At 53.4% G+C, this 25,334-nt stretch overlaps 2 protein-coding genes across 4 annotated transcripts in view; one reads left to right on the plus strand and one right to left on the minus strand.

Annotated features, from left to right (window-relative positions):
* Positions 1-120: 120 nt before the first annotated feature.
* On the minus strand, positions 121-25,198 carry LOC128831280 (uncharacterized). The gene is made up of 4 exons (XM_054017599.1): positions 24,407-25,198; positions 7,262-7,316; positions 1,088-1,174; positions 121-489 (listed from the first exon to the last, which is right to left on the minus strand). The coding sequence occupies exons 1-4, from the start codon at positions 24,589-24,591 to the stop codon at positions 121-123; spliced, it is 696 nt and encodes a 231-aa protein (XP_053873574.1). The 5' UTR covers positions 24,592-25,198.
* Positions 8,176-25,334, plus strand: part of DMTN (dematin actin binding protein) — a 38,547-nt gene continuing 21,388 nt past the window's right edge. Inside the window, exon 1 of one of the 3 annotated variants that reach the window (XM_054018617.1) lies at positions 8,176-8,215. The gene's annotated coding sequence lies outside the window, so the exon portion shown is untranslated. Of the gene's footprint in view, positions 8,216-11,121; positions 11,815-25,334 lie in introns of those variants that run through there. The other 2 variants (XM_054018618.1, XM_054018615.1) reach the window with 2 other exon arrangements.

The following is a 25,334-nucleotide window of genomic DNA, read 5'->3' on the forward strand; positions in this document are numbered from 1 at the left end:
TAAAAGCACAAAAATGTAAACCCCCTAAAGGCTCAAAATAAACCTGAGCAAATTAAAAAAACAAATAATTATTAAAAAAAAAGTCTCATGATTTTTAAGCCAATCCTGTGATTTTTTTTTTTATTTTTTGGAGTGGGAGAGAGCTGGCTCATAATGTTTGAACCGGAGCCTCAGCAAGATTCTATGCGATGGTGTCTCTTTAAGGCAAGAAAACGGGAAAAGCCCCTTCCTGGCACTGAGCTGTAGCTGGGTCAGGCTGAATACCTGGCTACTCTTTAGACACAGAGGGATTTCTGTGAGATCAAAGGGCCGCAGGGGCTGATTGAAAGCAGGGGCCTTGGAGAAGGAGCAGAGAGGAGGGGAGCTGGGGCCAGAAGAGGACCAGCCAGCCCGCCCAAAGGTGATAATGCCTCTTCTTGTTCCTTGGCTGGAAACTGGCTCCAGCCCCTGGGAATGAGGCGAGAGGGGCCATGTCTGGGGAGACAGCACCTGAAAGGGAAACATTAGACTCCAATCAATCAGTGGCAAATTAGGAGCAAAGCAAGGTGGCTTCCGTGCACACACAAAAGGGAGCTTTGCTCTGCCTCCTGTCCATCCGTTCCTCCCTACCCCCCATCGAAGCATGAAGGGCCTGGTGTGCGCCATCAGGGTGACGCTGCCAGGCCTTAATCCCAAATGGTGGATGCCATTAGAGGGGATTTGCATGCCATGCGTGTCTGTGCATGGTCAGGGCACTGGAGACCGGCAATTTGAAATGAGACTCACAGGGAGGGGGCATCATTCAATCAGACGGGGGGTTAATTTGTTCTTGGGAAAGAAGCTGCGATGCCATGCTCTGGGGGCTGATGCAGCACTCCTATCTCCAGCTTCCCCTGCAGAGATACCGTCCACTTTCCCCCACCTTGCTGCCCGGGATTGCCAGATGCATGCTGCTCTCTTCCCTGCTGTGACCCAGGGAGGGTGGAATGCAAGCCCGGCTGGGGTTGTTGGAAGCAAACCTATTTCCAGAAGCCAAATAGCAGCGTCCCCTCCGAGATTCTAACAGCAAAGGAGAGAGAATATATTCAAAGGGGTGGATTGTACTTACTTTGCAGACAAGGACTGTCTTTTTGTTCTGTGTCTGTACAGCGCCGACCACAATGGGGCCCTGATCCTCGATTGGAGTTCCTAGGGACTACAGTAATAATAATGATTATAAGGAATACTCTTTATTTTAAATGTCAATTTCCTGTTAAATTAACCAAAGAAAGCAGCACAAGCAGAGCCCACTTCTAGCAAACTTGGAAGTCTCCTACTTTCAGATGGGAGCTGGGTGGCCTGAGCACAGCTCTAGATTACCAAGACCAGGTCTGCTGTTGGGAAGCACTGGTGAAATGGCAGTTCCCACCAACCGGCATTGGCTATTCTAGGGAAATGAGGCCACATGTCACCACTGCTGCAGCCCTTGCAATGGTGGAAGCGGTAGTGAAAAAGCTTCTGTTGGTTTTACCACCTTCTGTGAATAGCAAAATTATCTTCTGGGATTCTAGCTTCTTCTGGTTTCTGGCATCATAAAGTCATAGAGTTTAGGGTCAGAAGGGATCATTAGCTCAACTCTGACCTCCTGTATATCACAGGTCATTAAACTTCACCCCGTTACCCTTGTATTCAGCCTATGTCCCCAGCGCTCCGCGCCAAGGAAATTATATCCTAGCATTTCATGGTGGCTTTCCTAATGTTCTGTTAATGTTGCCAGCTCTAGAGCTCTTCTTAAAGTCCCAATTCCAGGAGTCATGTGATTACATGAGAACCTCAGCTTTCATTTTCAAAAATAGCATGTCTCTAGCACTCCCAGTTGGGGAGAAAACATAGAAAAGGAGATCCCTGCGGGTTCTGGTGCCAGAAGGCTAGTAAACAGATCCTATCATATATTGGTATTTTAAATCTCATGATTTCTAAACCAATCTAATGAATTTTGGGGGCCCTGATTCATGGTTTCTGAATGCTTGGAGTTGGCAATACAGCACAGCAGAGTCCACCTGACAGGCTGAGTTGGTGCGGTGACATGGCCATGAAGAAAGGTGGGGCTTTGGGCCAGGATCTGCTCTTAGAGACACCAACATGAATCCAGAGCAGCTCCTCTGACTTAGTGAGGTTACTCCAGCATAACTGAGCTCAGAGACATCTGATTCTCCTAACATAACATGCTTGCTACTGCCAGCCAGGACCAATTGTTTTCCATGTCTACTGAAAGTAGGACAAGAAGTTATCAGCTTAATCTGCAGCCAGGGAGATTTAGGTTAGATATTAGGAATAGGAACAACTTTCTAACCGTAACGGGAGTTAAACTCTAGAACAGGCTGTTCAGGGAGATGGTGGAATCCCCGTCACTGGAGGTTTTCAAGAACAGGTTGGACAAACACCTGTCAGCGATGGTCTAGGTTTATTTGGTCCTGCCTCAGCACGAGTAGATGGACTGGGTGACCTCTTGGGGTCCCTTCCCGCCCTAAATTTCTATGAGTTCAGAACTGCTTTCAATGCTGCTAAGTCCCCAGGATTCCCTTTGAAGTCAATGGCAGCCATCAGACCCTTAAGGGACCTGGTCCTTGAGGTGGTTTGCAGTGAATTCCATGGACACCCCAAATCCACCGCTGCAGCCACATTGCCTCTTCCACCACCACCCGACCCGCGCCGTCTGACCGCTCCCTGTAATTGCTTTTCCTTCTCACAATGACGGGGCGGACGGGGATGAAGAATCTTAATCCTTTAACTGGGTCTAAAAAGAGCCGTTTACAAAGCTACACAAATATAATGCGGCAGGGATGCCGCTGAGGTAGGGTGCGGGGGTGGGAGAGAGGGTGGAAAAAGGGAAAATTATAACAGTTTGAGTTAAATGAAGCTTTAAAGCAGGAGGGAAATGCAACACCCAGTAATTACTGGCTAACAATAAGGCCAGGAGCCCGCTCCCAGGTGTGACAGTCAGAGAATTAGCACAGGGGCTGTTTTAGGGGCTGTGGTTTTTTTTTCTCTTCGGCCTCATAGAGTTTGGTTCTTGTTTCCACAGGAATTCGAGACATTCTTTAAACTCAGAAGGCTTTAAAAGGGCTGGTTTTGCCTCCCCATTCCCTCCCCTCCCCACACACACACCCCTATTTAGCCAGAGCTTCAAAGGTGGGGGAGTTCCCTTTGTGTAATCTCTGCTTTAATTTTTTTTCCTTCTTTCCATCCCCTTCCCCCCTTTTATTTTATTCCCCCCCTCCCTTCTCATTCTTCTTGACCTCCCCGTATAGAATGGAGTCTGAAGGGTGAGTCCTTTTTAATTATGGCTGGGGAAGAAAAAACTCACACTGTTTCTTTCTTGTTTTTTGAGGTGAGACTTGGAGAGGGGAGGGGCGGGGGCTGGAGGGGAGGGGACTGGAATGTCTTTCTGTGCAAAAAGTGCAGTCAAGGATATCCCACCCCGGCTGCATCCTGCAAAGCATGATGGCCCCCATGTTAAAAGCAAAACGTCTTTCCCAAGGCTTTTCTCATCGGGCTGCTTAGTTCCTCGCCGACTCTGGCTGGTAGCATGAAAGATCTTGTGTGTATGTGTGTGTGTGTGTGCAGGGAGGGGTGTGTGGAGTGGGAGGTGCATTGGGACCCAGCTGGGGATGGAAGGGTCTCAATGCTGGTGAGATTAACTTGCTGGAAGGGGAAGTAATAATGGCACCTCTCATGCAATTAATAAAGTTAGTGGGGCAGGGAGTCTGGGAATGCGAGTCGGGGAGGCCGGCGCGGTCGGAATGAAAGAGCAGATGCCGGCGAGGCAAATTAGAGATGAGCCCGAACCCCGGGAGCGTCTCCCTTGAGGCCACCCACCCCAAGCATTGGGGGCGGAGAGGGGGCTGGAACAAATGGACCCCAGATCTGAACCTGCCCCAGTTCAGGGTTCGCAAAAACCAGGGCTGATTGATGAGAGTTTGCAAAGCATAACCTGCCTCTTGTTTTGCCCCACTTGCTCCAAGCAATTGCAGCGTCAGAGGAAAGGCAATTCCAGCAAGGAGAAATCTAGCTTCAGGCACTGGTCCCAGGAACCCTGGAGAGTCCCAGTTTCAGGGCACTTTGGTCTGGTCGGCAGCTGAATTTGGTGGGGCAGAGAAGAGGTGTTCAATTAGATCAAGGCAGTTTGGCTTAGTCAGTCCCAGGGAAGCTGGATTCCCAGGGCCCAATTCCCCACTGCACTGCACCATGTGCGGTCATTTCCACCAGTGAAAAATGCTTGAGGAGGGAGTGAAAAGTACCACCCGAGCAGCATGTTTTGTATTTGGTTTGCACTGGTGTAAAGGCTGCACATGGTACATTCCCCTCTGCTTCTGTCGCTATCTACCATAGACTCAGTGTCAGAGGCATCAGCAGCACCAGGGGTGGGGAGCTAATGCTAAAGGTGGAGCAGGAAAGGTTGGACACAACAGAGACACTGGCTTCCAGAAGGATCCAACCGGCAACGCCACTCTGCTCCCAATGAAATGCCAGCTGGGACTGGTTCCAGACAGGGCTGTGCGCCCTGCCCCTGAGAGTGGAATGATGATGTTCTGTGAGTGATTCGATTAGAGAGAAGGACAAGGGGAGGGGAGACGGAGAGGCTCAGGCTGGGTCCTCCAGACTCTCTGGGAACTGGGTTTATCCTGTCCAGCCCTTTGCCTCTGAGCATGAATGTGGGAGATAGGAAAAGCTAGTTCCAAGCACCCCTGAACTTTGGGAGCTTGGAATGTGTGTCTTCATTGTTGTACCTTGGCCCATGGCCAATTGTCACTATGATTATTTGGTGCAATTAACACTGTTTCACTGGGACTGTGATATGCTGGGATCCTGTTATCACTCTGGGCTTCTGAGTCCTTCTCTGCCTCGTGTACCTGAGAGCCTGTCTGCACTAGGGACATTTGCATTGGGGTAACTATACCAGCGCTCTGTGCGTCAGCGGCTTTCTCCCATCTTTGCCCTCTCAGTGCCTTCCCTGCGCATTAATAACTACGTTAATGTTTAGGCTGGCTCGGCAGTGCCCGGCTCTATCCAAACTAAACAGGTTTGTGACTGAGAAGAGGGAGGTACGAGCTTGCTTCCGCCCTGGCCCAGGAAAGAGTCCCACTGCCTGAGTTTGCTGGCAGATCCCAGCGGGCAGGGCAGCCAGGGTAAGCTGAGCTGTTTGCCAGGGTTCCCTAGAGCAAAGAAGTTGGGTGCTTGTCCATGATGGAATCCCAGGGGCACCATGCTGCCTAACCGAGGGTCCCACAGACCCAGGAGATCTGGTGGAGGACGTAAGTGCTGCTGTAATGCTCTTTAATGCATATTGGTAACTTGATGCCGGGAGCTGAAAGGCACCTTACTCCTGTGCAGACCGAGCACCCTGTGAGTGCAACACGTTACTAAATCTGAATGGCGGCGTTTCACGCTCGCTTTGCACAGGTGTAAACAACTGCACAAGGTGCAGGGCAATGGGGATCAGGCCTGAGAGTCCAGTGATGCTGGCAGGACTCCTGGGTCCCATTTCTGACTCTGCCCCCGGCTCCCCCACTCACTGCAAGCCCTAGGACTGTACCCGATTTGGAGAGACCTTTAAAATGATCAAAGATGAATGCAAAGAACCATAGATCAGATGTGTTCTGGGAGCTGGACAGAAACTATCATACAGACAAGAAACCCCAGGCTTCCCTGGGGGCCTCTGTGGGATTCTGATGGGTCCATTCATCCCTGTGAATTGCCCCTGTACACTGCATGGCAATTGCCTGCCGCATTTTTGCACCCCCGTAGGCACCTGGAGTACCTCACCCCTACATCAGGCCACTGCAGCAGCAACCAGCAGGGTGGACTGCATGGCCCACCCATCTCAGGCAACAGGGGGCACCAGCGTTTTGCAATCTCCCTGGGTTGGAGTCGAAAAAGCGATTAATTCTATCATGTGTTTGGCTGGTTGTCAGGGGAAGGTGTCTGGGATTTTTCCCTTTGTGCTCAGATCAGGAACTTCTCAGAACATCTGTGTCAGTCTGTCCAGCTCAGGGCCCTTGGCAGGGACAGGGAATTCCAGGCTTAGTGTTTGGACAGTGGACACACAGGGGTCCTAGGGTTCCCAGTCACTGTTGCTTTTTGTTTCCCATGCACTAACTAACCTAATGGTACAATGATAAGGCCGCAAACACGCTGCAGGGAACCCAAACAGATGTTTGCATTGACAATTAAAACAAAATTCAGGGCAGGGGGCAGTGAAACCAGCACAGGGAGAGGGAGCTGCTGGTGGGCACAGGGAGTGAGACCAGCACAGGGGCTAGGCATCGCGAGTCCGGTGGGGACTCGGGAATGAAACCAGCACAGGCCATGCGCTTGTGGTATTGGGCACTGTGCCTTTAAAGGCTGAGCATCCCACGCAGAGAGTCTGGGTGGGTGTAACGGGGCAGGACTCACCCCTGCAGCGCCTCCTGCTGGTGTCTTGGGAATTAGCTCTTTTTCCAGCTCCAAAGCACCCTCTGCAGGCCAGTGTCCCACTTCCCACTGGTCCCTGTGTCCTTCCCAGGACCCTTGTCTTTGGGGTGTTGCCCCCTGGCAATACCCCCACAGTCTCAGGTTCTCCCCACCCAGGGGAACCCCCAACCCTCTATCCCCACCTTGCCTCAGTCATGGGCTAATGCCAATCACCATCTAGCCCCCGCTCACTGGGGCAGACTGCTGTATAAGTCACTCATCATAGGCAAGGGGGTTTAGGACCTGCTGCCTCCGCCTACCCATGGGCTGCCCCCTGCAACCTCAGTACCTAATTGGTCTTCCACTAGGCCGCAGCCTGGGGGGGTTTCCAGGCTGGAGCTCCCCAGCTCCCTTGGCCTTCCCCCAGCCCTGCTCCACTCCAGGTACCTTCTCTCAGCTCCCTGCAGCCAGGTCTCTCCCTCTCAAAGCCAGAGAGAGTCTATCTCTGGTCCCAGCCCTCTTATAAGGGCCAGCGGGGCCCTCATTAAGCCAACCTTGGCCTGATTGGGGCATGGCCCCCAGCTGAGGCTGCTTTCTCCAATCAGCCCTGCTTTTCCTTCACTTCCACAGCCCTCTCCCTGGGCTGTTTTAAGCCTTTTAAGCCAGGAGTGGGTGACCACCCCGCTACAGTGGGGGCACTGGGAACCCTGGACACAGAGGATAGCAAAGCGCCAGCAAGCACCTTAAGCCCTGAGCGATCACTGAATGCCACCACACAGAAGGTAGCGTGGGGCTGGCAAGGCATGCTGAGTTTGCCAGGAACAGTCTCAAAAGCTTGTTCCACACTTACCCAGCATTTGTTCTGCTGTGTCCCCTCCGGCCCCCAACACAGGCTCTTGCCACAACTGGGGAAGGGGGAAAAGAAAGGGAGATGAAATACTGACCAGGCAGCACCACTGCTACCGACGCCACGTGTACGAATGCGTGTGTGCCTAAGGGTCACTCCTGTGTAGATGGTGTGAGAGAGACACACCCAAGGCCTGTGCCACAGTGAATAATTGGGGGTGGGGCAGGAAGGAAAACTCCAGCAAATCATCCTGTGAGTGTGTCATATCTGCATGGCAGGGTGGGTGTCGGCAGTATGACAGATAGACAGACACCCACAATGGAGAAATTGTGTGAGTGGATGGGTGAGAGAGAGAGAATGGGTGTACCTGGGCCTCCCTGTGTCTTTCTGTCTCTGGGTGTACATAGGACACTTCTGGACAAAGTAGGCCCTGAAACTCATCCTATCACAATCATCCCCATGGCAACACCGCATGGCCTGGTGCCGAGTTGGGCTCAGCCTGATTACAGGGCGTGGTGGGGAAGGTGCTGCTGGGGAGGCTCCTTTTAGGCCAATCCAGGGAGCCCCTAGGCTAGATTTGCAGCGCTGACAGGTGCAAGGGGCTGTGGGGCAGGGAGCGTGGAGGGGGAAAGGTCTCATTTCCCAGCCGCTCCTAGGGACAGGGAATAACTTTTCCCTTTCCAAAGAACCCAGGAGCCCTCATTGAATTCTCTCCCTGGCCCTTCCACGGCCACTCGCATGCCAACCAACCGGGATGTCTGAGGGAGGAATAAGGAGCTGCTGCTGCAAATTATCCCTCGTCTCCAGCTCTGCTGCTGCTGCTCACTCAAGCCCTGGGTTGCTGAGAGAGGCGGTCGCCGTAGCAACGTGCGGTGGCGGGGAGGAGATGCTCAGAGCAGGGATGGCTCCCCATGGAAGGGCGAACCTGCCTGAAGCTAGGGACAGGCTCCCTTGAAGGTAGGTCCAATTTGCTGCTGTCCCTCTCCTCTGCCTCTCCCGTTGCCATCCCCCACTCTCCATCCAACGCCCACGGCCACTGCGGTTGTCAAATGAAGAAGGCTGCATTTCTGGCTGGCTGCTCCTGCTTGCACAGGGGAGGCCAGAGTTGGGTGTGGGTGGAAGAGGCCCCAAGCGTAGGGATACAGAGGGGTCCGTTGTGCTGAGCTGGGAGGGGGGTCCCCCATCACTGGAGGCGGTAGGGAACACATGCAGAGTCGGTTAATCCAGTTATAAGGGTGGCACAGTCACAGGGGAAGGTGAGACTGACGGTGTGTCATAGATGGGCTAAATGTGGTGCTGGGACTGTGTGTGCGTGGGTCTGAGTGACAATGTATGTCAGGGCAGGCGACAGTGTATCTGCCTGTCCCTCTACTGTACATATCTATTTAATAACGCCTCCCAGCCCCAGACCTCAACTGTGAATCCACTGCTAAGAATCCATCTGTCTCCAGAAGGGCTTGGGTGACTTCCACCCTGTTTCGGCGACTGCACAGCACCCACACCCGTTCCCTGGGGGCCCCATGAAGCTCCGACCGCCCAGCCCAGGTGATGGGTGTGGAGATGAGGCTGTCTGAACAGATACATCACCCGGAAGATTTCTGCTGGTAGACGAAGCTGCATTTGTTTCGTCGCTTAGTCCTCTGAGGCCCTGTGGCTCCTCCTTGGCAACCCCCAGGGCTCTCTGAGAGAAGGAGAGTCTGAGCATTCAGCACCCTGCACCCACAGAGGGGACTGCATGCAAGGTCGCACTGCCCATCACCAGGAATGGTAAGGAACCCTAGAACTACACCCCGGGGCAGGCCAGCTCTAAAACAGGGCCGTTCCTGGCCTCGATCCTGGCCCAATGGATTAAGAGCCCCTGCAGGGAGTCTGGTTTGTTAATCAATGGAACAGGAGGGGCTGGGTTGAAGTTTCCCGCCTCTGAGTTCTGGGCTGATTTCATTAGCTCCTCTTATTGACCATCATATTCTGAGGAGTTAGACATTAGTGGACTTCGCACCATTCTTAACGCATGGGAAACGGGGTTCGCATGAGTACATTGGCCATGCAATGGACGACTATTGATCTTGTATGGGGCGCCTGGCTTCTACTCCTGGCTGTGGCTGGGGATGGAGTCTGTGGTTAGAGCTGCAGGGTGTGTGTCAGGACAGCAGTGTTATCCCTGTCTCCGGGCGGGCTGGGTTCTATGCCCATACGGTAGAGCTGGGAAAAGGTGTGCCTCAACAGGGCTGCTGATAATTTCTCCCCTTTGCAGAGGCTCTGGATAAAAGGTGCCAGAGAAATGCCAAGTGGTGGTATCATCATAATTGGCCACCTCTTGCTATACCTGCTTCCCTGCACATCCCGAGTGTCTGTGGAGGGCTGGGATGCTGCTGGAGACAGAGAGAGGCCTGTACCCTCCCTGATCCATCTTCCATACTCTCCATTTCACATTGCGCTCTCTGGAGATGGCCTGCTCCCTGACAGCTGGTTCTCTTAGAGTCAGATCAGGAACACCTGGGCCCACCCCCAGCTGCAGAATTGTCAGTGACTATTTAGTCTCTGAGCCACTTCCCTCCCTGCCCCCACCAGTTCTGTGCTATGCTGTTCTAGCTGTGTGGGGAGAGAGGCTACTGCTCTGTGCTCTCTCCCGCAGCTGTGTTTCTCCAGTGTACTTGCAACCCATGATGATTAAGCAGTTGTTGTAAAGGAACTCCTGAAGGGGGAGCCCTTGGATTTATTTGGGAACATGGCACTGCCAAAAATGCCCAGGTTGGGAAGTCACAGGCTCAGGAAGGTCAGAGGACAGGTCCCCTTGCTAGCCGTAGCAGCCCCTGTTTCCTGGTTCTGTGAAGCCACAAAGGGTATTCTGGAGAGCTTAGGGCCTGGTTTTCATAGTCTACGACCACCCATAAACGCCACCTGCAATGGATGGGAGCTATGAGCACCTCTGAAAATGAGGCCATTCATATTTCCACCCCATCAGGGCCTGCCTGCAGGATCCCAGCCCCTTTGCATGTGATCTGAAATAGCAGGCCCCTGTCCTGCATCCGTAGGAAACCTGCATTCTGGCATCTCAAGCCAGAGATGAACCCAGATCACTGCGCTAAGCACAGTGGATTTGGATGGGACATGGATGGGAGACCTCCCAGGAAAACCTAAGCCACTGCCAAAGTTGGTGCTGATGATTTAGTAGAGGATGCTCTTCCCTCAGGGTCATCAGTGAATGGATTCCCCAGCCTTGTGCAAAGGGGTGCTGGAGGTGCTCCCTCTTGGATCAGCTGTGGTACCAAAGCCCAGCCTGTTTATGGCCATTACAGTTACTGCAGCATCTTTTCCATGAAATGGGGTGTCAGCCACAGTATCCATGCCAAATTCCACCCTGGGCTCTGCATTCTGCTTCCTTAGAGAGGGCTGTGACTCGCCCGCCCCGCTCCAACCCCACTGGAATTTTGCGGGAGTTCTGATCCAAGTCCGAAGCCGGAAACTTGGTCTCAAATGTCCATACAGATACGATTATCATCCTAAAGCGTTATAGTGCTGCATCCCAGACAGCTGCCATGTTCCACCCCAGAGGCAGCTGCACTCCAACAGTTGGCAAGGGGGGGTGATGTGGGAGGAAAGGTGGGTCTAGACATATACTATCCATGAGCTATGGCCAGCTGGAGCAAAGCCATTTCTGCAGGATGACATCCTGTTTGTCAGTCTGGTTCCTTTACATTGCATCGCCTGGATTTTCTGGGGGGAAATTCTACCCATTGCCCCCCCACCCACTCCTCTCCCTTCCATTCTGCCATGTTATTTTTGGCACCGGCACAGAGCGTGGTGACATGTATTGATTTATTTCATTTTATTTTGCAACAACAAAAATTAACAGAGGGAGGGAGAGAGAGCAAGATGGAGAGCCGCCACCTCTCACAAATACTGCTTCGTCATGATGCTGGTTAATTCTCCTCTTGTTCAGAAATGGACTGAGCCAGCAGCAGAGGTGGGGAGCTGCACACACACACACACACACACACACACACACACACACACACACGCTCTGACTGGCTCTCTAAATCCACATTGCTATCACCACTGGATCCTTTGCAGGCACTGCCTCTGGGGCTGGGAGATACACACACACACACACAGAGGACTGTCATGCTGTCAGATACACGCCAACAGCACAGCAGCTGAACCCAGCAAGGGCAGCCGGCTGAGGATTTGCTGTGCTACTTCCAAGCAAGAGGCAGAAGGAGGGGAAGGAGAGGCGTTTTGCAGCAAGAAAGGGCAGGGGAGCAGTTATCTGGGCTCCTGGGGCTTGTTGTTGTTATCGTTCTCGGCTTGTTTTTCGGGCTGGGAAACCATGCAGGATTCCTGGAAGAGGCTTCTATAGCCCCAGCTGGGTGAGTCGAGAGGTCTGCCGTGCGATCTCATTGAGCTCGTACTTGACCCTGCCATGGCTCGGCAGGCGTGAGGGGCGGGAGGGCACATTCCAGGCAGATGCTGTTCCACTCTGGTGCCAGTGCCCAGGACTAACCCAACCTGCAGCAAGCGAGTGTGCAGAACCGGCAGGGACTGGAGTTCAGCTGGTATGTTGTTAATAGCATCAACTCTACCTCCTCCTGCCTTCCCTTCTTCATCCTCTTCTTGCTTTGCTTTCTCCCTCCCTTCCCTCCCTGGCTGTTTGTTCTTTGCTCTTCCTTTCCTTCTGTCCAGCCTCTTCCTCATCCCAGGCACCTGGAAAGGGGACAGGCTTGCCAAGTGAGGATGCCCACCCTCCACTGCCAGAAGCATCACCGCCAGCTACGACCAAATGTGTATTTTTCAAAAGTGGCTTCCAAAATGCAGGCCCCACAGACAGCCTTGGCACGTGCTGCCCCTGGGGTGCTGCTGGTGATGTGGGGTGGCAGGGGTATTGTGCTGCTAGTGTGGAGTTAAGGCATTCTAAGCTGGCACTTGGTTGGCAGGAGCTGGTGCTGGTAGTAGGAACCAGGATTCTGGTGCCAGCCGGGCACTGGTTAATAAGAGCCGTCTGGCTGGGCTCTGCTAAGAGGGTCTTGCTGGGCTACGTTGGCCTATTACAGGTTTGAGAGGCTGTTTAAAATGTTTTGGTTTTAGCGTTTTAATGCTAAGGGCCAAATTTTCATGTATAGGCAACTAAACAAGGCATTAGCACCTCAGCTTTGGCCCTGCGGTTGGACCTTAGGACATATAATGAGCAGTTGTGCTCTGAGGTTCCGAACCAAGCATCCATGTGACAGGGGTGACAGGTTTGTATAATTTTTGGTGGTGCCCAGAACGGGTCAAACTCCACCCCGCCCACACCTGCCTAAGGCTCTAGGAGGGAGTTTGGGTGCGGGAAGGGGTGTGGGCTCTGGGCTGGGACAGGGGATTGGGGTGCAGGAGGGTGTGCGGGGGTGCGGCTCTGTGAGGAAGTTGCGGTGCAGGCTCTGGGCTGGGGCAGGGGGTTGGGGTGCGGGAGAGGGTGACGGGTGCGGCGCTTACCTTGGGTGGCTCCCGAAAGCAACCCGCACACCCCTCTGGCAGCGGCTCCTAGGTGGGAGAGGTCAGGGGGTCTCCGTGCATCGCTTCCCATAGGCACCGCCCCCATAGGTCCCATTAGCCACAGTTCAAGGCCAATGGGAGCTGCGGAGTCGGCGCTCAGGGCGGGGGCAGTGCATGGACATACACACCCCCGCTAGGGCCACAGGGATGTGTCGTCTGCTCCCGGGAGTGGTGCGGAGCGAGGGCAGGCAGGAAGCTGCCTTAGCCCCACTACATTGCCAGTGGTGGCAGTGGCGGCCGGGGGCACCCGGGCCCTTTTAAATCGCCTGGGGGCGGCAGGCGGGGGTGGGAGATGCTGCAGGGGAGGCACGTGGGGACAGCAGGCGGGGCCAGGGGAGAGACCCAGACCCAAACATTGGTGGAGCCGGGCCCCTGGGTCCTGAATATTCCTGTAGCATGGGCATCACGGGCCCATATAACTCGCCGCCCTGAGGAATTCGGATGTTCTGGAGGCCTGTGTTTGACAAATGAGTTCCCCAGCTCTCATGAGCCCATTCCCCATGGGCTCAGAAATCCAGTCCAGTTCTTCTCCTCCTCTCAGGGCTACATCCTGAGCCCATTCCAGGTGGGCACAGAAATGCAGCAGATCCAGGCCTTTAATGTCCATTTCCTACAGAGACACATTTTTGTGACTAACAGGAAAGCTACAAGGCAGGCAGGCAGGCTGCCTCCACAGCTGCACAGCCGCAGACTTTCTCTTAGCAACCGGCTCCCTACAGTTGCAAATTCCATGCAGTTTTGGGCTTCTGGGGATGCTCCCATAGGCCCTTATATCATAAGGGAGTTCAGAAGCCTCACCTGGGACCAGCTGATTCCCAGGCCAAAACAGGAATGAGACAAGGGTTTGCACTGTTTGCAACTCAGCCAGAACTTCTCTGTAGAGAGAGTGAATGAGGTAGATGGGAAGAGCCAAGGCCGGCTTCGTGCTAGATGGAAAGCAGGGAATGGCTGTGGAGGAGGACCTAGGTGACGGGCAGGTCTAGGATCTATAGTATGGGGTCAAGAGGGAAATATCTCAGAAGAAAAGTAGACATTTGCTCCCAAGGGCACTGGTTTGAAAGCAGCCCAGATCAGCCGTGACTAGAAGCCATTCCCATCTGATAGCCCCCATGGGCAGTGAGTTTACAGGTCTTAGTTCAGTTTCTAGCAGGACAAGCATCTATATCCCCAAAATCCCCACTGTGGTTGTCCTTAATTTGCCTCCACCCTTATGGGCAGTCAGAGGGAGCAAACAGCCATAGTTTAATAGGCCACTGAGACTGAACTCGCCTCTCATACTAGAGAGGGATCCCTCCGGGGCAGGGGTGAGAGGCATGGGAGATTGCAGCCCATATACTGGGGACATGAGGACATTGTATTGCAGATTTTGGAGGGGATGGGATGGGATCAAGGTCTGATAGGCCCATCTGCCCCTCCCATCACCCATCCTATGGCAGCTGAGGCTGGGACACACAGGCAGATGCCAGTGCCTCCTAGGCTAGAAGAGTGGGGAAACTACCCGCTTGCACAGTGGGGAAAGGGGTACTGGGATCACTGCCTAGATGGGGTGATTCTCATCAGGATCGAAAGACAGAGCTATAGAGCAGCCATGGGGCAGCCTGCTCATGCGCCTGTCTTAGGGTTTCAAGCATTGTCGGAATGGCTCTTAGATTCTCCCATGACAGGCGGGTTAGGGACAGCAGAGAGAAATGCACGTCCCCCTGGTTGAGAGATCTGAGCTCCAGCCACAACCTCATGAGTTTGAGCAGGGGGTTGGACTAGATACCTCCTGAGGTCTCTTCCAACCCTGATATTCTATGATTCTATGATTCACTGGGACACTGCAAAGTCTCTCGGCTCCAGAGCTTTGTTTTGACTCACGATCAAGGCCTTTAGCAAACTTCTGACCCAGGTCTGGGCTGGGGTTTCAGAGTCCTCCACGTTCCTGCTGGGGGCCCCAATCCAGGGGTTTGGTACAGTCCCATTGGCAGGAAACTGAGAGGGAATGTTGGAAGTACTGCGCCTAGCCATGCCCAGAGCCTGGGCACTGTCACCCAGCTGGGTTGCTGGGACAGAAAGGAAAGAGCCCTTCCCTGTGTGATTCCTCCAGGGTGTGCCAATATGTAGCACAGGTTTCCAGAGGCACTTGATGTCCAGGCTCTGGGAGGAGAATGTAGGGGCTTATCAGGCTGGAGTGGACAGGACTCAAGTCTGCAAGGAACTTGGCCTCTCTGCTCAGTCTATATCTCTCCTCCTTTCGCTGCTCTCATGTGTACAGCCTGGTGCTGCCGACACTTGGCCCACAGCCCCATTTCTCTCCTGGGGATCCAAGCTCCCCAGTCTCCACAGCTGCTCATTCACCAGCGCCCACCCTTATATCGCAATTCCAGCCGTTATTTTGTGTGCCACCGGTGTGCTCGGCCCTCTCTGCGCACAACCCGAGTCTCTGCCCCATGGAGCTCAGAGTCTGGGGGCCGAAGCATGTGGGGGCTGCCATCAGAGCCAACAGATGTGCTGTATGAGCAGGACCGACCCTATGTCAGACAATTCAGTGCAGAGAGAGGTCAATGGAACCGTCCTACAATGGTGCAGTTAGGAATCAGTATCTTTGTTATTAGGGGCTTTAATGAGGGTTTGTTTCTGTTGCTCCTCGCAAGCTGGGTGTGTTGAGCTGGACATTCTCAGCTGGTAGGAAGGCTCAGTTCTTTTGTCCACCCCAGCCTCCCTATGCCCCTTCTACATCCTCAGCTACTGAGACCGGTTCTGGCCTCTCGGTGAAGCACATGCTGTTAATGTACAGAGCTGGCTTGAGAAGCCATTTGTACCCAGAGCAATAGAAGCTGAGAAGGTGGAACTGGCTACGGCTGCCAAGCTGACACAGAGTGAGAGAGGCTTGGGGAAATGCAGGGGACTCCATGACTCCCTCCTGGCGAAGGGATTTGCACATGGTTTGCTCTGACTTGTCTCTAAGGGGAACGCCTGCCTTGTTTGGCAGTTGGTGGGTGTCAAACACCACACCCTCCCGCCCCACTCAGCCAGGGCAGAAATCAAACCATCCCGTTGGGTGCGGGCAGGATCAGTTGAGCTCAGAAACAGTCACTGGCCTAGGAAAGAGCCAAGACTCAACTGTGCTTTGCTGTGGTGGGTGTTGAACTCCACTAACCCTGTCTGGCCCGGGGAGGGCGGGGGCAGCTGTATCCCACCCCAGCTGAAGGGAGAGGGGAGCAGTGTTTGATCCCGACATCATATGCAGGGAAGGCAGGGCCTTGTGTTTATGTGTGTGTGTGCATGTACATCTATCTAGCTATGACTGCCTAGGAAGAAGTACTGCAGAAAGGGATCTGTGGGTCATAGTGGATCATAAGCTAAATATGAGTCAACAGTGTAGCTGTTGCAAAAAGTAGTGTTTCCTGTTCTGGGCACCACACTTCAGGAAAGATGTGGACAAATTGGAGAAAGTCCAGAGAAGATCAACAAAAATGATTAAAGATCTAAAAAACATTACCTTTGAGGGAAGATTTTAAAAGTTGGATTTGTTTAGTCTGGAGAAGAGAAGACTGAAGCGGGACATGATAGCAGTTTTCAAGTATATAAAAGGTTGTAACAAGAAGGAGGGAGAAAAATTGTTTTTCTTAACCTCTGAGAATAGGACAAGAATCAGTGGGCTTAAATTGCAGCAAGGGTGATTTAGGTTGGACATTAGGAAAAACTTCCTGTTAGGGTGGTTAAGCACTGGAATAAATTGCCTAGGGAGGTTGTTGAATCTCCATCACTGGGATTTTTAAGATCAGGTTGGACAAACACCTGTCAGGAATGGTCTAGATAATACTTAGTCCTGCCATGAGTGTAGGGGACTGAACTAGATGACCTCTCGAGGTCCCTTTCAGTTCCATGATTCTATCATTCTATTTAGTAAAAAGAACAGGAGTACTTGTGGCACCTTAGAGACTAACAAATTTATTAGAGCATAAGCTTTCGTGGACTACAGCCCACTTCTTCGGATGCATATCATATTCTATTTAGTGTTCACCATGATATCCCAGAGCGATCCCCTGGCTTAGTGCCGTGCTGAGAGTGGCCAGCCAGGATGACATAGACCTGATCTTGGCTACCCATGTGTGCTTCCAGCTCTGTATAAACGCTTTGTAAGGATAACACAGGATCCAGGGGACAGAGCTCTCCTTTGTAGCTTGCTTCTTTGCTCAGAGCAGGAAGGGGCCTGCCAAGGAAACTCGCCCTCCTGAAGAATGATTCCCCGCCCCGTTTTCCACAGACCCAGGGTGTCTCCTGAGGGTGCCGTGTGGTAAGGAGCCAAGCACTGCTTGAATCCAAGGCAGGTTGGGGTCAGCTGATAGGGCAGCTTTGTCAATGGGTTGTGAAGCTAGGGGCAGAGGGAGCCAGGTTTGCTTTGAAGCCCCTCAAAGAACAGCTGGCCTGTCTCCTTCCACCCCATCCACCTCCACAGTGTGCCCAGCAGGACGAGTGCCTTTAGCGCGGCTGCCTGTTTCCAGCCTTGGCTTTGCGTCTCCACAGCAGCAGGCAGGGCTGTTGCTATGGCTGGGGATGTGGAGAGAGCTCTAAGCTTCTTTGAGTCTGCAGCCTGCAAAGGGGCTGCCTCTCCAGGAGGTGTGTGCAGGCGGGTGGCCAGGGAGTCACGGCCCAGTTATCCCTGGCTGAGCTGGGGACAAGGATGCCTGCAGTGCCCTCAGGTCTCTGGGACGTTGGCAGAAAGCAGGGCAGGAGGTGTAGGGGGCTTGAGATCACTGAGCTGGGAATTGGATTGGGGATGTCCCCTGAGTGTAGCTGGGAATGGGGCAGGGCCCCAGTGAGGACATGCGCAGAGTGTACCATCCTTATGGGCTGTCAGGGTCCTTCATGGGGGATGGGATCCCATAGGGCACGAGGGCTCCCTGCAGGATTGCCCAGGGAGGGAGTTGCCCGCAGCGAGGGTGATGACACAGGGAACAGGCTGTCAGGAAGTGAAGGGGGTCCCAGAGTCTGAGGCTGCTGGGGTTTGGCTGCTCCCTGCCAGGCTGCAGTCACGGCTGTTCTGGACACATGCACGCTGGGGCATTTGCCCCCACACCCGTGTCTATGCCTCTCTGGGTGCAGCCTTGATCAAGTCCCCTCCCATCCCCTTTACATCATCCCTTAGTCTGTTTCCTTCTGCCCCTAAGAGATGCTGTCATGGGAGGTCTCCCACCCCCCTCGCATACAGGATGAGCTGGCTAATCCCATTCTAATCCCAGATTATACATCACAGGAACCTTTTCCTCACCCTGCTGCATCACAGCCACAGTCTCTCCAGCACCCAGGGGCTGCTAAAAGGGCATCATCTCCCCTTGCAAGGCCGGGTGGCCATTGGCAAGCTGTGCACTCAGGCACAGTAGAGCGATGGCATTGGAGTCAGCAGGGTCACAGCAGAGTGGAGCAGAATTTGGCCCACTGCGTCCAGCTGACACGCTCTGTTTCCCATCCCTGGTGAGAATGACAGCACTGGATCGGTGGGAGCTAATCTCCCCATGCAGGGAGCCTCAGATGCAACAGTGATACTCAGTGCATGCCACAGCACTTTGAAATCCTGGGGTGAAAGGCACTGTTTAAATGCAAAGATCCCCCTCCTGCGCTGCCTGAGAAACCTGGCCCTGGTTCACCCATAGCCATTGCAAACTAGTACAGCACTTCCTTGGCTTGAGGAGCAATGGCTGCTAGTTCCTGCTAGAGCTCAGAAACCAGGGGATTATAGCAGTGTCACAAATATCCACCTGAGTCTCAGGTTTCCTGAACACTGATGGTGAAAATGGCCCCTCCCATCCCCCTGCTCAGCTCCGCTCAGCTGTAGATCTCAAAGTGCATTGCCAATGGAGGTCAGATAACACAGTGCAGTGCAAAGAAAGGGCAATATCAAGTTCCCCATTGGAGAAACTGAGGCTCAGAGAAGGGGGGACTGATTTGCCCCAGGTGAGTGGGAGAGCTGGGAATAGAGCCCAGGTCTCACCCTTCTAGCCTGGTGGCTGATCACGGAACACTGCCGCCCATGATCTCAGTTATGCAAACGTCACCTGCTGAGAAAGCACAATGCACCCTAGCCTTCACCCCACCCATCCCGTCTCTCTCTTCTCCTCCTCTCTGCTGCTTTAGCAAAGAGGGGAAGAGACAAGGAGGCAGCCAGAGTGAGCAATAAACACAGGCTCTTATCCTGCAGAGCCTGACCTGGAAGCAGCAATTGACACAAACTTAATTTAGTACCAAGAAGCCTGTGGGGTGTAGGCATGTTGACTGGAGCCACTCCCTCTGCCGGGGAGGTTGCGGGCCAGAGCCTGTTTGATGACTGAGGGCTTTGCTGAGCGAGCTTGAAGGGAGCTGTCTGCCTCCGCTCTCCCCTGCCCCATTCCACTGCTCGGCCCGCTGTGAGCGAGAGGCCTCCCCTCTGACCCACTCTGCTAGGGGAAAAAATATCCCACCAGCTGCCAAGTTTTCTGCCTGTGCAGCCCATATTTTAATGTTAATGAGTCATCCTTTTTCCAGCTGGCACCTCTGCCGGGTGATGCTAAACAGCGTGGAAGGAATAGATTGTCAATAGCACCGGGTTAGCATTGCCAGCCTCCCCCAAGGCGTTATTCCAACACATTCGGGAGGGACCAGGGAAGAGAAGCTGGACAAAGGAGGAGATAGATGCCGATAAACCCGGCCAGAGTTGTGGATCTTGTTTCCACATCTCCCCGGGTGCTACTGCCACCTCGCTGCTCTTCTTCTAGCAAAGCAGTTGCACCAGGCACCCTGGATCAAGCTGCCATATAGATCCCAGGAGCCGCTTAATGGGATACCCAAGTCCACACAGTCCCACAGGGCATCCAAATCACTGTCAGGAAGGTGGGCACTTAAGCTAGACCCTAGGTCACCCAAGTCATGCATGTGGCCCAGGCACTCAAGCTGTCACTGAACAGAGAGGCCAAGCCCAAACCATCAAACAGGGCATCCAAACCACTGCCTGGGCACCTGGGCCATTCTGTGGTGACCCCGTGTCAAGTCCCTGCATGGGGCACCCAGTCCTGGGCATGGAATGGCAGCTGCTGCTCCTCCAGCTGGACAGAGACTTCCCATGTAGCTTTGCCCAACCTCACCCAACAGACAGCAGCCAGGTGTGTGACGGTCCAGCACGCTCTGCCCTATGCAGCCGTTCCTTGGTGCTCCAGGGGTGCCGGCTGCTCTTTGCTTAACTGTCCCGGGCCTGTAGCTGCTCTTTCCCTCTGGGGGCTAGTTGCTTGCCTGGGATGCATGGGGGGGGGGGGGAGCAGGTGCAGAAACCAAAGACACAGGTACCTAGGAGGACATGTGCTCATGCTGCCTGGAGCTGGGGGAGCTGTGTTCTGCTGCAATTGAGAGCCAACTGCCTCAGGGATGGTAATTGACATGCCATTATCACCGCTCACTCACGGCATTAAGATTTCATTGCTGGGGCTGTGTCTCTAATGGACTCAGCTGGTGTTGGTTGGGGGCTGGGGTGAGTCTGTGCACATAAAACAGCCTTTCAGCAGGAAGCTGAGGGACTAGAGTGGGAGCTGTAGCGTAGACTGGCTCAGCTGAAGACAAGGTGGGAAAAATTCCTGTGCCCTGTCTCTACTACAGCTTCCTCCGTGGCACCTGCAGCCATCCAGGTGACTTAAGGCTCCCATTTTTGTCAGGGAAGATGTGAACAGCACGTGCAAACTCCCTCCAGGAGAGTAACACACTAGGAGAGAAGAGAGAGGCCCCTAGCCTGAGAATGGAGTGAGAACTGGCTACTGCAGAGAGAAGGAAAAAACTTGAGTTCTTTTACTCCCACTAGTGTCCACTTTCAGTTCTCTTCCTCTGTGGGACCACACCCAGAGCCTGTTCCATATGGGCACAGAAATCCAGCCCAGGTTCTTTTCTTGCCAGGAGGAAACAGGATGCTTTGTGATTAAGGCACTAGACTGACGTTCAGGAGACCTGGGTTCAGGTCCTGGTTCTGTTACAGACTCCCTGTGTGATCTGGGGGCAAGTCAGTTAGTCGCGCTGTGCCTCAGTTTCCCATCTGTAAAATAGGCAGGTTATGAGGATAAACCTGTTAGTGTTTGTGGGATCTCAGGTACTGGGAGGGAAGTACTTGTATGAGGGCCACGCAGGTGCCTTGGTAGACTTGAGTTAGGATGAACCTATGGGGTGGAGATGACACATTGTGTGGAGCACTCCCATGTATTTATTGAATGGACAGGCCCAACAAGGACAATAACAGAACACCACTGGCCATCACATACAGCCCCCAGCTAAAACCTCTCCAGCACATTATCCACGATCTACAACCTATCCTGGAAAATGATCCTTCACTCTCACAGACCTTGGAAGGCAGGCCAGTCCTCACTTACAGACAACCCCCCAACCTGAAGCAAATACTCACCAGCAACTACACACCACACCACAGAAACACCAACCCTGTAGCAAACCTCGTTGCCTACTCTGTCCCCATATCTACTCTGGCGACACCATCAGAGGACCCAACCACATCAGCCACACCATCAAGGGCTCATTCACCTGCACATCCACTAATGTTATATATGCCATCATGTGCCAGCAATGCCCCTCTGCCATGTACATTGGCCAAACCGGACAGTCCCTCCGCAAAAGAATAAATGGACACAAATCAGACATCAGGAATGGTAACATACATAAGCCAGTAAGTGAACACTTCAATCTCCCTGGTCATTCTATTACAGATTTAAAAGTCACTATCATTGAACAAAAAAACTTCAGAAACAGACTTCAAAGAGAAACAGCAGAACTAAAATTCATTTGCAAATTTAACACCATTAATCTGGGCTTGAATAGGGACTGGGAGTGGCTGGCTCATTACAGAAGCAGCTTTTCCTCTCCTCGAATTGACACCTCCTCATCTATTGTTGGGAGTGGACTACATCCACCCTGATTGAATTGGCGCTGTCAACACTGGTTCTCCACTTGCGAAGTAACTCCCTGCTTTCCATGTGTCAGTATATAATGCCTGCATCTGTAACTTTCACTCTATGCATCCGAAGAAGTGAGGTTTTTACCCATGAAAGCTTATGCCCAAATAAATCTGTTAGTCTTTAAGGTGCCACCAGACTCCTTCTTGTTCAGGTAATTGTTTGAGAGAGGAGGGCAGATGGGGACAGGGTGGGAGTGTGGCCTATTGGGCAAAGGAGAGGCCTGGATTTCAATGTGTGTCAGGACTCCTGGGTTCTGATCATGCTGTAAATTGTACGGGCTCCGGCCCTACTGTCTTCAGCAGGAGTTGCATGCAAATGGCTGATGGGATAATTGGACCCTTGGATGCTCTGCCACTGGCTTACTCTTTGCCTCAGTTTCCCTCCTTTACCTCCTCCCGTGGGAACACGAGGCTTAATTCGCTGACATGGGCAGGGCTTTGAGCTCCTTGGGTGGAAGGCTCTATAGAAGCCAGCTTGCAGACGCTGGCTCACAGTGAATATTATCAGATTTCCCTCCCGCTCTCCAGGATATTGGCTCTAGATCCCCCTGGGGTGGAGTGGAGGAGGCAGGGAGTCTGGGCTGTGGATGGAGCTCCTGTTGAAGGAAGGCGACTGGAGGGCAGGTCAGCCCAGACGCTGAGATAGCAGAAACTTTATTCGGAAGCCCTAGGGAAAGAGCAGGATGGAGAAAGAAGCAATTGCCCTTGGGGTCGACAGGGCTGGCCCTCAGCATCCCTGTGCAGCAGGTGGAGGCACTGGGATGGGTTGAGGGTTGTTGGGGAGGGGGGGTTGTTGGTGTTTTAGCAGGAGGGGGGTGGCTATCAGCGAGGAGTCAGGGGGTGCAGAACTGCAGGTCCTAAGCCACTGTCCAGGATGTTCCCCTGGGCTGGGTGGGGCACCGGTGCCTTGCCCACCCTTCTCTCTGCTGTCCTAGTGGTAGCGCGAAGAGGCATCCAGCAGAGCTGGGTGTGTTTCCCCAGCCCCCTTCCCCATGTGGCCACATGCGTTCTTGGCTCGCGGGCCCAACTCCCCGTCTGTTTCAGGAACTTGTGACCTAGCATATCCCTCGCTTATTTATGGCTGTGAGTCTTTTCCATAGCAACCCTCACATGACGCCGCAGAGCGAGGGAGGGGGAAATGCCAGGGGAGAGAAACAATGAGAGATGGAGAGAAAGAAATAGAGGAAGAGTCATGCTGAGGAAGGGCGAGGGGGAAAGGGGGGATGAAATGCTGGGAGGGAGGGAGAGCGAACGGGGGGGGGATGAGTAAGGGAGGAGAAGAGAGTGAGAAGGTGAGAGTGGGAGAAGGAAGGAAGAGAAGTGCATGAGCCATGCATTATGCCCCCCCTCCCCCATCTCTCTCAGACCGTAGCTCTCTGGAGGAGCAGGAGGGGCTGCTCCTGCCCTGGCCCCTTGCCCACAGGCTGCTGCAAACTAACATGCTTGGCTGCTGTGAAAAGTCAAACCCCGGATTTCCTGGAGTGGGGGGAGCCGACCTCCTAAATCACCCATGTCAGCCCAGCTTTGTGCACTGAGAACCTCCTGTCCCCAACACTCCCCACCCCCCCCTCCAATATTGTGCTCTAAAAGGTTACTGTGCTGGCAGTGCTCAACGCTGCTCTGTTCTCTAATCCTCTTCTGTGTCTATCCCGCAGGCTGGGGAGAGCCTGGGACATCTTACTTGCCAGTCCCTGCCTGGGCACCACCCTGCTCTGCTAGAGGAGCTGGGAATCTGGTGCACTTTCCCCAACCTCCCCAAAACCTTTCTAGGCGTCGGTAGGTTAAAGTGGCCAAACGCAGTGATCTAGCTCTCTAGCACCTTTTGCATTCTCGGTTGACTGCTTGAGTGAGAAGAGCTTATTGAAGGAAAACTAACGTTCAGGGATTTTTATTATTTGATTATTATTACGATTATTAATTATGATGATGATTGGTTATTATTGTTATTTGTATCCAGGATCCCAATTGTTTTAGGTGCTGCACAAACACAGAGGAAAAAGGTGCTCCCTGCCCCCAAAGAGCCCACAATCTGAGTAAAAGCAGGCTAACAGAGTTTTGCATTTATTTCTGAGCATGGTAAAGCCGGGGGCTCTCGTATCTTGTGGCAGTGAGTTCCATAGTCTGGATCCAGCACCTGTCAAGGTTCTGTTTCCTGCATGTGAGTCTCCCCCACTGGTTGAGTGTCACAGCTCCAGTGGACTGGGGCTGCTGTGGAAGGATGTTCCAGTGGTTTGGTCACTAGTCTAGGACTTGGGCGGGGTATAGGTTTAATTCCCTGCTCTGCCACAGATTTCCTGCGTGACCTTGGACAAATTGCTTAGTCTTTCTGTGCCTCAGTTCCCCACCTGTACAATGGGGATATTAGTGCTACCCTGCCTCCCAGGGGTGTGTGAAGGTAAACACCTTTCAGAGTGGGGAGTGCTTGGCGATATCCTGCTGAAAAGAGCTGGGTGTTACTCTTCGAGGGAGGCTGTGGTAATGGGGGAAGAGGCATCTCTCAGGTAGCCAGTGGCAGGCTTTGAATGTCAGGGGAGAGCTCTTGGGCTGGGCTCTATGTTTGCTAGGCAGCCGGTGCAGCTCCTGGCACTCCTGGGCCATGTGGCTAAGCAGATAGGCTGCTGTAGTTTTCTCAGGGCATGTGCCTTCATACTTACATAAAATAAAGTCTGGAGGTCACCAATCGTCTCTGTCTCAGAGGACAGGGCATAAGCCTCTGGTCAGCTGCGAAGGGTAATGGGCACCAACAGCACCGAGGAGCCCAAAGGTGTCCCAAGGCTGCAGACTGGCTGAATCTGAGAGTTGAAGGCTCAGTAATGGGGGTTGCTTGAGGAGAAGGCATGTTCTTCCAGGTGCTTCCCCCTTCCCACCATCATCACCTCCGTCTTGCCTGGTCTCAGCATTAGCCAAGTGCTCCGGGTCCTGCCCAGTGCTGATCTCAGCCCACTGCTGGGAGAGCGGGCGACGGGATTGTGTACCTTGGAGGCAAGGAGCCACAGGGCTGGGTAATGCTGGCACTGCAGCCCGTGCTGGCTCACCAGCTTTCCGGATGTCTTCACGCAGACATGGGCTCTGGAGAGAACTGGGCATTGCCTTAGCTTTCAATTCACACTCCCACCTCCCGCGGATTTGGCTAGCACTTGGTCAAACCCATCAGCACCATAACTCAGGGCTGTACATGGGCCAGCCAGCCCCAACGCTCACAGCCCCGTGCTGCTCTACCCAGCTTTGCTTGGCTTTCAGCTGTTCCTTTTCAGCAACCAGTCTCAGTGTCCAGTCCCTATGGTGCTGGGGGATGGATGGAATCAGTTTGCTCCCTGGTGCAGAGAGACCTGGATCTCAGCCCCCGGTGGCTCACAGCTGGCCTGTGTGAGAATCCCAAACATGGGTAGGATCCAGCCTTATCTCTGATGGCACCCGCAAGCAGCCAGCACGTGTGTACTCAGACTGCCTGCCAAGGAGAGCCCAAGTGGCTGGAATCACTGGCCCAGGGAGATTGGTGGTTGCTATGGAGAGAAAGGCTGCTGATTTGGGCGTTGGCACTGCTGTCTGCTCCAGATAAGCATGTTCTGGTGAAGTGCCCTG

Source organism: Malaclemys terrapin, chromosome 2 (assembly GCF_027887155.1).
Source record: "Malaclemys terrapin pileata isolate rMalTer1 chromosome 2, rMalTer1.hap1, whole genome shotgun sequence".
Taxonomy (NCBI): Eukaryota; Metazoa; Chordata; order Testudines; family Emydidae; genus Malaclemys; species Malaclemys terrapin.